Raw genomic sequence first — 14,680 nt, 5'->3', positions numbered from 1 at the left:
ATTTCCTGTTTTATTTTCCCTTTTATTCAGAAACAGTGTGTTGTCATTTTCTTCAGACTTTGTATGTAGTAAATCTTAGAACCGTCTGTGACACTGTGACACCAGGTTTTGGGTGCTTTAGGTTTTAAGAGTTGTAATAGATGCTGATTTCAGATATTTAATTGTTATCTTCTGCTTAATTATTTGAAGTTTCGCTGTAATCACGTCATCGCCTTATATTTGTTATAAAGAAATAATCGGTTAATGAAGTAATTAGATCAAAGGTTTGGCTTACGTAGCACGCATTAGTAGGCTCCATCACAATTCCCGAGGGTGGGAAATCCGGGTCGTGACATATGGCAAGTTAGTTGTAGGTCCAGATGTGCAAGTGAGAACCTCTATTATGCAGTTATGGCATGATTCTCAGGTTGGAGGCCACTCAGGGATAAACCACACCTTCAGGAAGATATCAACCTTATTGAAAGGGATTGAGGGATGATGTGCATAAGTATGTCAAGAGCTGTGACATTTGAAAAAGACACAAATATGATAATGCACCTTACCTTGGACTTCTACAATCTCTAAAGCTACCTACATCAGCTTGGAGTAGCATTGGTATGGATTTCATAGAAAGACTACCTAATTCAAAAGGGAAGATAGTTATAGTTGACAGGTTAACTAAATATGCACATTTCATAGGTCTATCCCTTCCCTATTCAGCTAGAGATATTGCAAAGCTCTTCATGGAGAACATACACAAACTGCATGGAGTGCCTGAAGACATAGTCAGTGACAGAGATCCAAACTTCACTAGTAAAGTATGACAAGAGTTGTTTGCCATTATGGGGGTGACCCTGAACACCTCAACAACTTATCACCCTCAAACTGATGGACAAACAGAGGTGGTAAACATATGTTTAGAGACTTATTTAAGGTGTTTTTGCTTAGAATCCCCAACTGATTGGTTCCTCTACCTGGCTGTAGCTGAATGGTGGTATAACACCACATTCCATTCTTCCATTCAGACAACCCCTTTTGAAGCATTATATGGTCAACCACCTCCAATACATCTTCCCTATGTTGCTAGGGATTCTGGAGTGGAGGAGGTGGATAGAAGTCTGATCACAAGAGAGTTCAAGGTTCAGCTGCTCAAATATCACTTGAAAAGGGCTTAACATAGAATGACTGATCTAGCCAACAAGCACAGATCAGATAAATAATTTGAAGAATCTGATTGAGTTTATTTTAATGTACGTCCTTATAGACAGGTGACAATGGAAGGACATAATTTATCTAAGCTCTTAACAAGGTATTGTAGATCTTATCAGATCTTGTAGAATATAGGAAATGTTGCTTACAAGTTATCCCTACCTCCTGAGTTGCTACTTCATCCTACCTTTCATGTGTCTCTATTAAAATAATGCCATAAACTAACCAACACTATCCTTCATCCTCCAGTTTCAGATCTCCCCGGCCCTTACTGCCCATAGTCTCACAAGATACTTGACAGGCGCATGATACAAAAAAGAAACAAAGTTGTCGCACAAGTTTTGGATCAATGGTCACAAATGCCAGCTGAGCAGGCCACATGGGAAAAATAAAATGTCTTAAAAGTGAGGTTTTTATCTTTCCTTCCTTGAGGACAAGGGAGATTTTTACACGGGAGAACTGATATGAATATGTAGTAGAGAAGCTTGCGGAGGATGTACATCTTGCTGAGTTAGTAATACCGTTAGTTAAGTTAGTTAAGCTGGAGTGTTTTATTAAAGTTTGTTAGTCAGACACTTGAGTCCCTTAAGTTTCCCCGTCCATTGTTATTATAGTTACACATAAGTACCCTAATTTACTTTGTCTTATTCACATTTAGTCCATATCATTTCTTTTAGAATTTGATAGAGAGAATGTCAGAGGTGCTGAGCTCCGCAACCTTATATATGCTTGTAATTCCTTCATTTTGGGTATGAATTGAAACCCAGTTTACTTTCCTGCTTCGTCTTTCAATTTTCTTCCTTTCATTGAATTTTTCTTCCTTGTTTCTTTTATTTCTTTTTACTGTTCCATTGATTTTTGCTTCAGTCGTTCTTTTACTCTTTTCTATTTTATCTTAATGGTTGCTTCTAAAGTAGTTTGATTTTTCTATTTATGACATGATATTTTTATGTTTTTATTTTTTCCAACTTGTTTATGGTTCTCTCCTCTCTTCCATTTCCTTCTCTGTCTTTTTTCAGCTTACATTAACGTTTTCATTAATCTAGTGGGCATTTAGACATAAGAATTGTAAAATTTCAAAAAAATTTAAGTGAAAATGGTATTTGAAAATTAGAGTTGTGTTTGGACATAAATATAATGTTGGGTTATTTTTGAATTTTTGTGAGTGATCTGAGTAATTTTTTTTTTTTTACTTTTTTCGAAAAAAATTTACTTTTTTTTAAATCAGTGTTTGGCCATAAAATTTTCAATTTTCACTTGAAGATGATTTTTGAAATTTTTCAAAAATTTGAAAAACTCCAAAAAGTTATTTTTCAAAATTTTCACTCAGATCACTCACACAAATTAAAAAATAAACCAAAATTATATTCATGTCTAAACACAATTCTAATTTTTAAAAACCATTTTTATTTGAAAATTTACTTTTTTCGAAATTTATAATTCTTATGTCCAAACGCCCACTTAGAGTTTTTCAAATTTTCGAAAAATTTCAAAGTTCTTCTTCAAGTGAAAAATACAAATTTTATGGCCAAACACTAACTTCGAAAAAAAGCAAAAAAATTTCATGCCCAAACGGGCTCCTATTCTTCTTCTTTTTTCCACGCGACACATAAAATCTTAAGCTTTTGTCTTACAAAACTCTCCGGACTTTGGTGTTCAAAAACAGTAAACCGGAAAACCTCCAAATCAATCCAAACAGACAAATATTATTGGTAAGGTTCAAATATATCGAAAACCAACTTAATTAGTTTAGTTTCTTTGGAGCATATATATATATATCCCGGGGAACATGATATACTTTTCAGTTGTGGTTGAATGGAGGTAGGGTTACGTTATATCCACCTGTTTTGAGCAGGTTGAGGATTGAACTATTTATTTATTGGGATAGTGAAGTCATAGTTATAGACATACACATTAAATGTTAATAGAATGGTAGTTGAGAAAATTAGATGCGTCTTATAATTTTGTGGTGCCTGCTTACTAACTTCTCTCCCATCCGTGCACTGCTTTTATGTTTTTTTATATACTCTCGTCTTATATTATATTATGTATCGTGTTTCTCTTTTACAAACATCTTAAAAATATTAATTAGGAAAGGAATTAGACTATTCTATCTTTATTTATGTCTAAGATATAATCTCTCTTCATTGAATATTATTCTATTTATATATTGTCTCTATCTTCAAGAACAATTATTACTAAGGGTAAAAAAAGAAAAAAATAATTAATTTTTTCTTGAACTTCTAAAATGACAAATAATTTGAGACAACTATTTTTAGTAACCATGACTATTAATATGAAATGGACGGAGTATTATAATTATCAAGTATTTGCAATTTAGGGTGTGTTTGGTATGAAGGAAGATGTTTTCCATGGAAAATGTTTTCCTAGAAAATGTTTTCATGGAAAATGAGTGGTTTTATCACTTATATTCTCTTGTTTGGTTGGTGAGTGAAAAACGTTTTCTGAAAAATATTTTCTAGTGTTTGGTTAGAGATTAAAATTTATTTTTTATGATAGTCTCCTCACCCTCCTCTTCCCCCAAGTCCACATGTTTCCTAGCTCCTCTCCCCCCTCCCGCCTCCCCCCTCCGCCCTCACCCCCTTCGCCAAATATCTAATGTTCTTAAGACTCCAATTTCTTCAAGAATTTAATTATTTTTCTAAAAATTCACAAAAACTTAATGGAACTAATGTGGTGCTTTACTTTTTTACGTAAAAATAACATTAAAAATTGTGCTCTATAGCTAAAAAGAAAATACTCTTTTTTTTGGTTGAAAAAAAAGTACTCTTTCTACAACTTGAAAATAAAGTACTCATTTTATTGAAATAAAAGAAAATACTTTTTCTACCTCATGAAAAAAAAATACTCATTTTGTTGAAATGGAAAAAATATTTTGTTGAAATGAAAGAAAATATTTTTTCTATTTCATGAAAAGAAAATACTCATTTTGTTGAAATGAAAGAAAATACTTTTTCTATATAATGAAAAGAAAAATATTCGTTTTATTGAAATGAAAGAAAATACTTTTTCTACATTACGTAAAGAAAGTAAATTTTTTGTTAAAATGGAAAAAAATATTTTTTTATATCATGAAAAGAAAATACTCATTTGTTGAAATGAAAAAAAAAAAATCTATCTATAACATTAAAAATAAAGTACTATAAATAATTTTTTTTATTTAGGATGGGGTTAGGGGTGGGCGGGGGTGGGGTCGGTAGGTGGGGGGATGTGTGGGTGTGGGTGGTAGAGATGGGGAATATGGTGGGGAAGGTTGAAAAAGAGTTTTGAAAAATATTTTCCCTTCTCTTGTTAGGGAAAATATTTTCTTCCAATTGGAGGAAAATGAGTTGATTGGAAAAATATTTTCCAAAATATTTAAGCCAACCAAACATGAAAAAATTGGAAAATATTTTGTTTCATACTAAACACACCCTTAATGGGCTAACTTACGGTTTAGGTAGGCCCATAGAAGGATAAAGCTTTGTTTATCAAGAAAATTTCATTTCTGTTACTCAAACATGAGGTTTTTGATTAAAAGTTAGTAATAGATTTTAATCATCTTGTGATGATATTGCTTTTCCTCTTTGCTCCGACAATTGCTGCTATAAGGACTGGTGAACAGTTTCCTGTTGGCCTCATAACTCCTTATTTTGCCGTTTGACAATATGTAACTGAAGTAGGTAGAAAATTCAACAAACTAATTAAAGACATTTAAGTATTATTGCATTTGTCACATTTTTCTTATTTCAATCTTTGTCCATTTAAAACATATTTTGAATAACCAAAGAACATATTTTCTCCAGTCATTATTTTCTTATTAGATCTCTTTAAAAAATGACATCCTTTTAAATTTAAATACAATTTAACGTTTATATAATTCATTTTTACCATTAATATCATACTTTAATATCCATAGAATTTTCAAGATAGTTTAAGATCATAAGTTTTAATTTTTTTTTATTTCCTTATTAAACTTGATGCCCAATTAAATTATGGTATATAAATTGAAACAAAAGGAGTACAAAATTAGATACTTCAAAAAGCCTGGCCAGAGCCATAGGTACAAATTTCTCTACATAATGTATTACTCATCTGAGATAATTTTTTTCAAATTTTGGCGAACTAGATACTTAGGGGAAGTGAAGATACAATAATAATCCAGTAAAATTTCACTAATGGGGTCTGGGGAGGATACTGTGTACACAGACTTTACCCCTACCCGAAGGGGTAGATATGCCGGAAATGAAGGTACTAATCACGAAATAAAATTTGGAATTGTATTTATCCCATGTTTGATTATGAGTATTAATTAATACAAGCATAAAGTATATACCAAAATGGTGGTGTTAAAAGGTGGGTTAACTAATATCCTTGCCTATCCACCAAATGATACTTTATTTTGAGCGACATTTTTTGACACTTCCAAAGATTATCATTGTTTCCATATACACTCACATCATTTTTGATGTCCGGATTGGTAGAATACCACTCCAAGTTGAAATTTTATGCCGACAATGTAGTATTTGTATAATAGAATTAAACTTATAACATAGTTACAAATAAATCTTCATGATAACATTAATTAGCAACTAGGTAAAAATTAGTTATTAACCTACTAGTCTACAATAAATAAGTTAAAATATATACAAAAATGGTAAAGAAGATCAAATCATATCATAAGGAGGAGGAGACAAAAATTAGAGAAGACAGACAGGGAGGGAAGAGTTTATTTATAACGGAAAAGCCACAAAATCACCGCATTATAAGCACAATATACGGTGCTTTGAACTCTACCTAATAGCAATACCACCGCCACTTTTCCCACTCAAAACTAAGATCATAGCAGAGAAATTGAGGTTGTGATGGTGGGACCACAGAGGCCACAATTCGTTCTATTTGGATCCTCCATTGTTCAGATCAGTTACAGCAATGGCGGTTGGGGTTCCATCCTCTCCGACATTTATGCTCGTAAAGTATGTTTCCCTTTCTGTGTGTGCGTTTTACGTGTTAATGTGTGTGTGCTGGTGGTTTGTTCGATTACGGTTCAGATGTTTGATCATTTCATGGTAATTACTCCGTGAATCAATTCAGTATACATTTTTTATTTACATTTCATTTTTGTTCAGTTTATACTTCTATTTGTGCATCCACATTCAAGAATTTTTTAGTTTATGGAAAGGTCCAAAAGAACTAGAGGGCGGAATAGGGGAAAGAGGCTAAAAAGGTTTATGTTTAGCAATTTTGTTTTGATACACTTGTTTTCTGGTTTTAATGGTAGAGTTATTCCGATAGAACGCCATAGTAATGGCTTTGAAAAAGTTCACATTTGGCTTGAAAAAACAACCGTTACTATTTCAATAAAATTAATCTGAGATAAAAAAGAAGAATACACCAATTTTGTTTATATGCACCAATTATAAAACTTAGAAAGCAAAAGCTAGGATATCAATCTTCTTGCAAGTGAGGAAGGAGATTACTTTATCAACAATGCCATTAGTCACCCCTGCTTGAGTTGCATAATTTTGGTTGCATTAAAAATGAAACAGAATTTGTTGAAGAAGCTCTTCTTCTATGGCCGGAGTCACCCTAAAAATGTGTGTTCTAACTGTGATTAGCCTTACTAGATTATGGACATTGATACCCACAATAAGTTGAAATTATGAGATTGTAATTAAATATGTCTTTGTGCTGCAGGGTGTGTATGTTTTCCAGTATACTCAAATATCTAAGATCCTTTTCTCAAGTGAATCAAGTACTTTTTCCATGACAAGTAAACCTAGTTGTCTGACAGTAAAGAGACACTATAGCAAATTACATTTCTAATGGCTAAATAATTCTATTACTAATGAAGAAACCCAGGATTATAGATATCCACAATGATTGCCAAACTACTTCCACACTTTGTTTAAGATCTTCCAATTCTTTCCTTTCATGATGTTAAGAAATTACTTTCGAAAAATGTCTTGTGCTTCTGACCTTTCTTACACTTAACTGAACTCTGATATCAATTAGCCAGTAAGGTCCCACGTTCTTTTTAATGAAATATATGCCTGCAGAGAAGACTACTACCAAATCAAGCATCCTCATCTCATAATGTTTTTTTTTTCTCTCTTTTTACTGATCTGCAATTGTAGGTATTCTTGCTAGACCGTTCTTCTTTTGGTTATCGTAGAATTTTGAATGTTAAATTATGCATATCTGGTTTTTCTCATCATTGGGATCTTAGCCTTTCCAGCATTGTCCGTTAAGTGATTTTCTTTGAAGTTATTACCCGAGACATAACAGATGAAAGTTTCATTTGATGTGAACTTATGACTACAAAACTGCTTTGTTTGTTTCGTTCTGATATTGACTACATATTACCTAGGGAAATTTGAGTGCTCTGTTGTTGTGATCTTAACAGTGCTTATATTGAGGTTTTTCAGGTTCAACATTTACTGTAAAAGTACTTCTTTCACAAAGTTGTGTCTCATGCACTAACAAATTTTGGCAAGCTAGTTTATATCACAGTTATATTCACTTAAGCAGTGTGTCTTGCCTTTGTTGAGATTAGAGAGTAATACCTTCTAATCTACTGTAGGCAGACGTAATATTGCGAGGTTACTATGGTTGGAACTCCAGACGTGCTCTACAGGTCCTTGATCAAGTATTTCCAAAGGTATTGCATCTTCTCCCCAATATCTCTTCAGTGTGAAATTCACTAAAAAGGTTAAGCATAGCTTGTTACATAAGTGCTTAGGTGCTCCCTCTGCCTTATTTCTTCTTTTATTATCAGTGAAAATGATGCTTAATATTGCTATTCAAACAACCTTTTCTACGAAATATATGCAAGAAATAGTGCTATTTGCATTAGAACTTAGTAATACCTTTTGGTTCACATCATCTACAAATCAAAAGATCATCAAGGTCTCTTCTTGGATCGATATCATGGAGTTTTTAAGAATTTCCGATAGCAAACCCGTCTATTTGTGCAATCACTCTAAAATCTCATCTGGATATCTGATATTGGGAGACACTTCCAGTATACTAACTTTTTACTTCTCGATGGTGTTTTTCCTCTTCCAGGATGCAGCTGTTCAGCCCACATTGGTGATTGTTTACTTTGGTGGTAATGATTCAATGGGACCTCATTCATCTGGATTAGGTCCTCATGTACCTCTTCCAGAGTACATTGAGAACATGAGAAAAATTGCAACTCATCTTAAGGTTGCTTATTTTACTACAGGAGTTTCGTTTTTCTTTGTTTTCGAGCCACACTTTCTGTTCTTATCTGGAAACACATGAATGGTTAGCTGGTTCAAGACAACCAGAAGACCTTAAGATATAATGTTTTAGAAAGCTTTAAATTATTTCAGTTATATAAATTGGGTTTCACTTGTGTAAACGAACTACAGTGATATTGATCCCTGGTTTCTTTTCTCGTTTTCTTTTTGGTGGGGATGATTAGAGCCTCTCAGAGAATATTCGCATTATCTTTCTCAGTTGTCCACCTGTTGATGAGGCCAGAGTTCGTGAAAATACAAGGTAATTAAATGCCCATCATCAGTGTCATCTTATCTTTTTATGTACTTGTTTCGAAGTTCCATTCTTTGATTTCCCCTTTTTCTTATTACTGGGACAAGTTTGTCATCTTTTTTGCAAACAGTTCATACTTCAGTGAGTTGGTTCGGACAAATGAGTTGTGTCGACAGTATTCGGATGCCTGTATAGAGCTGTGTAATGAGATGAATCTGAAGGTTGTTGATCTTTGGACAGCACTTCAGAAAAGGGAAGATTGGTTGACTGCTTGCTTTTCGTAAGTCAATCTATCTATCTGTTGTGCGCTCTGTTTATCTACCAAACATCTGCGATAATCTAATCTGTTTTGTTTCCCTAAATTTTCAGTTAATTTCATATCTTGTTCTGTTTTATGAAGATGAAAATTAGCTTCCTTTTATATTTAATTGGCTTGTCCTAGACTACCCCTTGAGGTGCGGCCCTTCCGAAACCTTGCGAGAATGCCGGGTGCCTTGTGCACCGGGATGCTCTTTTTTTGCCCTTGTCAACAATAACAACAACGACCCAGTAAAGTCCCACTTAGTGGGTCTGGGAAAGGTAGTGTGTATGCAGACTTTACCCCGACCCCGATAGCGCAGAGAGACCGTTTTCGATAGACCCTCGACTCAGGAAGATGGAAATAAAACAAGAAAAGACAATTCATCAGTATCGTCAACATAACCATAGAAATAGTGACAACATCCTAAAAACCATAAAATAGATGACATGCAATAACAATAACCAACAACTAAGATCCAGAGCTATGGAAAACAGTAAGGGTAATGTGGACTCTACATTAACCACAAGCCGTCTAAGACCAACCTACTCAAACTCGCTTCACCCTCGGAATGGAGAAGGAGAAACTTGACTACCTCCCTAGCCTACAACTCTAATGCTCGACCTCCAGACCTTCCTATCAAGGGTCATGTCCTCGGAAATCAACAATCGTGCCATATCCTGCCTGATCACCTCTCCCCAATACTTCTTAGGCCGTCATCTACCTCTTCTCGTACCCACCAAAGCCAACCGCTCACACCTCCTCACCGGAGCATCCAGGCTTCTCCGCACGTGCCCGAACCATCTGAGTCTTGCTTCCCCCATCTTGTCATCCACAGGGGCCACGCCCACCTTCTCCCGAATATCTTCATTCCTAATCTTATCTATCCTAGTGTGCCCGCATATCCACCTCAACATCCTCATCTCAGCTACCTTCATCTTCCGGATATGAGAGTTCTTAGCCGGTCAACACTCTGCCCCATAAAACATGGCCGGTCTAACCACCGCCCTATAAAACTTACCTTTGAGTATCGGTGACACTTTTTTGTCACGTAAGACTCCAGATGCTAGCCTCCATTTCATCCACCCCACTCCTATGCGGTGAGTGAGGTCCTCGTCGATCTCTCCATCCCCTTGAATAACAGACCCAAGGTACTTGAAACTACCTCTCTTGGGGATGACTTGTGATCCAAGCCTCACGTCCATGCCTACTTCCCTCGACTCTGCGCTGAACTTGCACTCCAGGTACTCTGTCTTAGTCCTGCTTAATTTGAAACCCTTAGACTCGAAAGCCTGTCTCCAAACCTCCAACCTCTCGTTAACACCGTCCCGCATCTCATCAATCAGGACTATGTCATCAGCGAATAACATACACCATGGCACTTCCCCTTGAACATGGTGTGTTAGTGCATCCATTACTAAGGCAAATAAGAACGGGCTAAGCGCAGATCCTTGGTGTAACCCCATAACAACCGGAAAAGGCTTTGAGTCACCTCCCACAGTCTTAACACAGTCTTAGCTCCATCATACATGTCCTTGATCGTTCTAACATAAGCTACCGGCACACCTTTTACCTCCAGACATCTCCATAGCACCTACCTAGGGACCTTGATACGCTTTCTCCAAGTCAATAAACACCATGTACAGATCTTTCTTCCGATCCCTGTACTGTTCTAGGGGTGTCAATGGATCGGTTCGGCCGGTTATTTTCTAAATTTTATACCATATCAATTTTCGGTTATTCTATTATGTATAACCAAAATTGGACTTTTCGAAACCGTCCCAATCATGTCGGTTTCTCTTCAGTATCGGTACGGTCCGGTAAATTTTCGGTAATTTTTTTAATGTCATGTAAAAGTCACTAGTAGAAGTAGAATGCAATAACATGCATACTTTTTTAGGACTTAGCAAAACTCTCTAGATATTTTTACAGTTTAAAAGGTGATGAATTAAGAAAATATGAAAGAATTCTACATCAGCATAAAAGAAACTAAGCAAATAAAAAAAAATCACACGAGTGAAAAATATTAACTAAGTTGGGATTCAAGAATAAAGTCTATAGAAGATTAAATATTCAAGAAGATAAATCAAAATCATACGAAAGGAAACATGTTCAATATATTATAGATTGCTACTCATACACAATACCTTGTTTCTTGGTAGTGAACATTCTAAAAATAATTTAGTTTTAATAGGAGTATCAAAATAGGTTTGGAGGATTTTAAGTTTAATTACGTGTTGGTTTGTAACTGTTTCATAATTCGAAGGCCCAAGAAAAATTTAATGTTTTATTATTTTTAAACTTAATATATAAATATATTATTCACATTGTAAATTTATTCGGTACGGTTCAGTATTTTTTCGGTTTATTTTCATAAAATAAAAAACCTACCCTAATTATCGGTACGGTTGTAGATTTATATAAAAACCTACGGTTTTATTAAAAGAAACCTAAAATTCAGTTCGGTACGGTACGGTTCGATCGGTTTAGTCGGTTTTTAAATATCCATTGACACCCCTATACTGTTCCACCAACCTCCTAATAAGGTGGATAGCTTCTGTAGTCGAGCGACCCGGCATGAACCCGAACTAGTTGTCAGATATAGACACTGTCTTCCTCACCCTCGCCTCCACCATCCTGTCCCAAACTTTCATGGTATGACTTAGTAACTTGATATCCCTACAATTGTTACAACACTGAATATCACCTTTGTTCTTGTACAACGGAACCACTGTACTCCACTTTCACTCATCCGACATCCTCTTTGTCCTGAAAATAACATTAAAAAGCCCAGTCAGTCACTAGAAGCCTGCTCTACCCACATACTTCCAGAACTCAACCAGAATTTCATCTGGCCCGGTCGCTCTGCCCCTACTCATTACGCATAGCCCACACGACCTCCTCCAACTTAATACGCCTATAATACCCATAGTCTCGGAGACTCTCCGAATGCCCCAGATCCCTTAGCTCTATATATCGGTCCCCTTCCTCATTTAGAAGACCCTGAAAGTACGTCTGCCATTTCTGTTTAATTTGGGACTCCCCCATCAAGACTCTACCGTCCTCGTCTTTGATGCACCTCACTTGATCCAGCTCACGAGCCTTCCTCTCCCTCGCTTTAGCCAGTCGAAACAACTTCTTATCCCCGCCTTTTTTCCCCCAACTCCTCATACAGTCGGCCAAACGCTGTGCCCTTAGCCTCCGTGACCGCCAGCTTAGCCTCCTTTCTTGCTACCTTGTACCTCTCTCTATTCGCTCTCCTCTCCTCCTCGCTTGTGCTCCCCATCAACTTCATATATGCTTCCTTCTTTGCCTTCACTTTGCCTTGGACTATACCATTCCACCACCAGTCGCCTTGGTGCCTGCCAGAGTGACCCTTCGATATCCCTAACACCTCTCTCGCCGCCTCCCTAACACAGTTCGCCGTCGTAGCCCACATAGCGCTGGCATCCTCACTACTCCTCCAGGCACACATAGCCGATAATCTCCCCTCTAACTCCGGGGCTTTATCCTTAGTTAAGGCTCCCCACCTAATCCTCGGTTGACCACGAGCATACCTTTTCTTCCTCTTTATCGCAATACCGACGTCCATTACCAAGAGCCTATGCTGGGTCGCAAGGGTCTCACCCGGGATAACCTTGCAATCCTTGCACAACCCTCTATCACACCTTTTGAGGAGGAGGTAATCAATCTGAGTTTTCACCACCGAACTTTGGAAAGTTACTAGATGCTCCTCCCTCTTTGGAAAACTCGAGTTCGCAATCACCAGCTCGAAAGCCTTAGCGACATCCAACATCGAAGAACCTCCTCCGTTCCTATTCCCAAAGCCGAAGCCACCATGCACCTCGCCATAGTCACTAGCAGCCGACCTAATGTGGCCATTGAAATCCCCTCCTATAAATAACCTCTTAGCGGGTGGAATACTACGCACAATCTCGTCCAAACTCTCCTAGAAGCCCCTTTTAACCTCCTCATCCAAGTCCACTTGCGGCGCATAAGCACTAACAACATTGAGGGTGTACTTACCAATCACCAACTTAATAAACATTCGTCTGTCATTCACCCGCCTAACCTCAACCACCGACTCTCTAAGATCCCTATCCACCAAGATACCCACTCCATTCTTACCTCAGTACCACAGCTTATACCCGTCCACATTCCTCGCCTTCGACCCTACCCTAGACTCAATTTTTTTTTATGCACCTTCAAATAGGGTTCCTGCAATTGTTTGGAAGATCTGGTTTGAGATCTTCAGTGTGAGCTGAATTGCTGCTGTCACATGGGAAATTTTTTCCCCATTAGATGTGTACTGTTTATTAGCATCACCCACGGAAACTGAACTTCCACTATTGTCTCATGGCTCTAGTTATGCTTTCTAAATTACTCCATAAGATATCCTGAATTAGTTTTTGATGGTGCTATACATGATGGCTCTGGTACACAAGTTCTAGCTGGATCAAAGTATTTTATATCTGTAGTTTATTCAAGAATGCTGAGTTATGTTCACTACACTACTTTGACAGTATTTTTTTGGGTAGTCATCATTATCCGCATCCTGGAATCTTGATTGACAAACAAGGTAGAATATTGTCTCAGTGATTATAGGGCAATCTTTCTCCATTGCCAGAATCACAAGTCTCTGATTGCTTCAATATTTCGTTGTGCCTTGATCTCCATTTTTCTGAATGCACAGAAGAAACACTGGTGTGTGTAGCATAGTTTTACTAAAATAACTCTAAATATCAATATCATGTAAAGAATCAAAAAGTATAAGGAAGAGGCTTTTGCAAATTCCATCCTATCATGTTTAAATATGTCCTCAGCTAGTTTTTTTTTTTATTAAAAAAAAAATTAAACAGGGATGGGATTCACTTGGCGGAGGCAGGGAGTAAAATAGTTGTTGAAGAGATCATCAAGGTTTTGAAGGAAGCTGAGTGGACGCCTAGTTTATACTGGAAATCCATGCCAACAGAATTTGCAGAAGATTCACCTTATGATTTAGTTCTTGCGGATGGCAAAACCACAATAAACCCATCCGAGTGGACATACCATCGAGAAATTCAATGGGATTAGATTTCCTTTGCAAGCTTTTGCGTAATTGAAACATAAAGAATGTATATGCATAAAACGGGAGTGAAGTTCAGAATTTACTTTTTTTTTTGGCTAATAGAACTTACCTTGTAATGGTATAATTGCAGTCTCTCTTTTGTCTCTAAGAAGATATAGACATATAGTGGTAGTTTCTTTCTCATTCGAATGGTAAACTTTTAGATTTTTTTTCCTTCTTAATTCTTTATTCATAGTAAATTACATTAGGTTAATAAATTTAATTTTTGTGCTGCTAGTTGTAAATATATAGTGAGATCGTGTGATTGTAACTAGGGCGAATGAGTTTTGTTCCTCAAGTTGCCTGCAGTAACGCATATTCAAAGGAGGTTATATCCCTTGTAAAATCTTTTTAGGAAAAAAGGTGTTGAGTTGAAATAGTTATGCCAAACGAGAATCTTTTATGTGGTTTTCTCCCATAGGACTTAAATTTTTAAATATTATGACAATGGAAAACAAATTCTAGCTAACAGAAAGAAACTAGAGGGAGCGATATGTGCTAAAACTGTAAACAGTGGAGAAACAAAAAGAAATAAATAGTCAGATTTTTGTTCGTCAACCAAATTCTTT

The 14,680-nt window shown here is 36.4% G+C and overlaps 1 protein-coding gene across 1 annotated transcript; it reads left to right on the top strand.

The window, feature by feature from the left end:
- The first annotated feature begins 5,905 nt into the window (after positions 1-5,905).
- LOC107780246 (GDSL esterase/lipase WDL1-like) lies at positions 5,906-14,255 on the top strand. Its single transcript, XM_016600777.2, has 6 exons — positions 5,906-6,164; positions 7,772-7,849; positions 8,257-8,397; positions 8,639-8,715; positions 8,837-8,986; positions 13,864-14,255. The coding sequence occupies exons 1-6, from the start codon at positions 6,054-6,056 to the stop codon at positions 14,075-14,077; spliced, it is 771 nt and encodes a 256-aa protein (XP_016456263.1). The 5' UTR covers positions 5,906-6,053; the 3' UTR covers positions 14,078-14,255.
- The last annotated feature ends 425 nt before the right edge of the window (positions 14,256-14,680 follow it).

Source organism: Nicotiana tabacum, chromosome 6, assembly GCF_000715075.1.
Source record: "Nicotiana tabacum cultivar K326 chromosome 6, ASM71507v2, whole genome shotgun sequence".
NCBI classification, from domain to species: domain Eukaryota; kingdom Viridiplantae; phylum Streptophyta; class Magnoliopsida; order Solanales; family Solanaceae; genus Nicotiana; species Nicotiana tabacum.
The sequence above is the reverse complement of the archived record's forward strand: the minus strand, read 5'-3'. Positions and strand labels throughout refer to the sequence as shown.

Bases quoted from the DNA above. Each gene is read 5' to 3' on its own strand.
- LOC107780246 (XM_016600777.2), top strand. From the start codon at position 6,054: ATGGTGGGACCACAGAGGCCACAATTCGTTCTATTTGGATCCTCCATT. The intron at 8,398-8,638 runs GTTGCTTATTTT...GGGGATGATTAG, and splicing joins AAATTGCAACTCATCTTAAG to AGCCTCTCAGAGAATATTCG. The intron at 8,716-8,836 runs GTAATTAAATGC...TTTTGCAAACAG, and splicing joins AGAGTTCGTGAAAATACAAG to TTCATACTTCAGTGAGTTGG.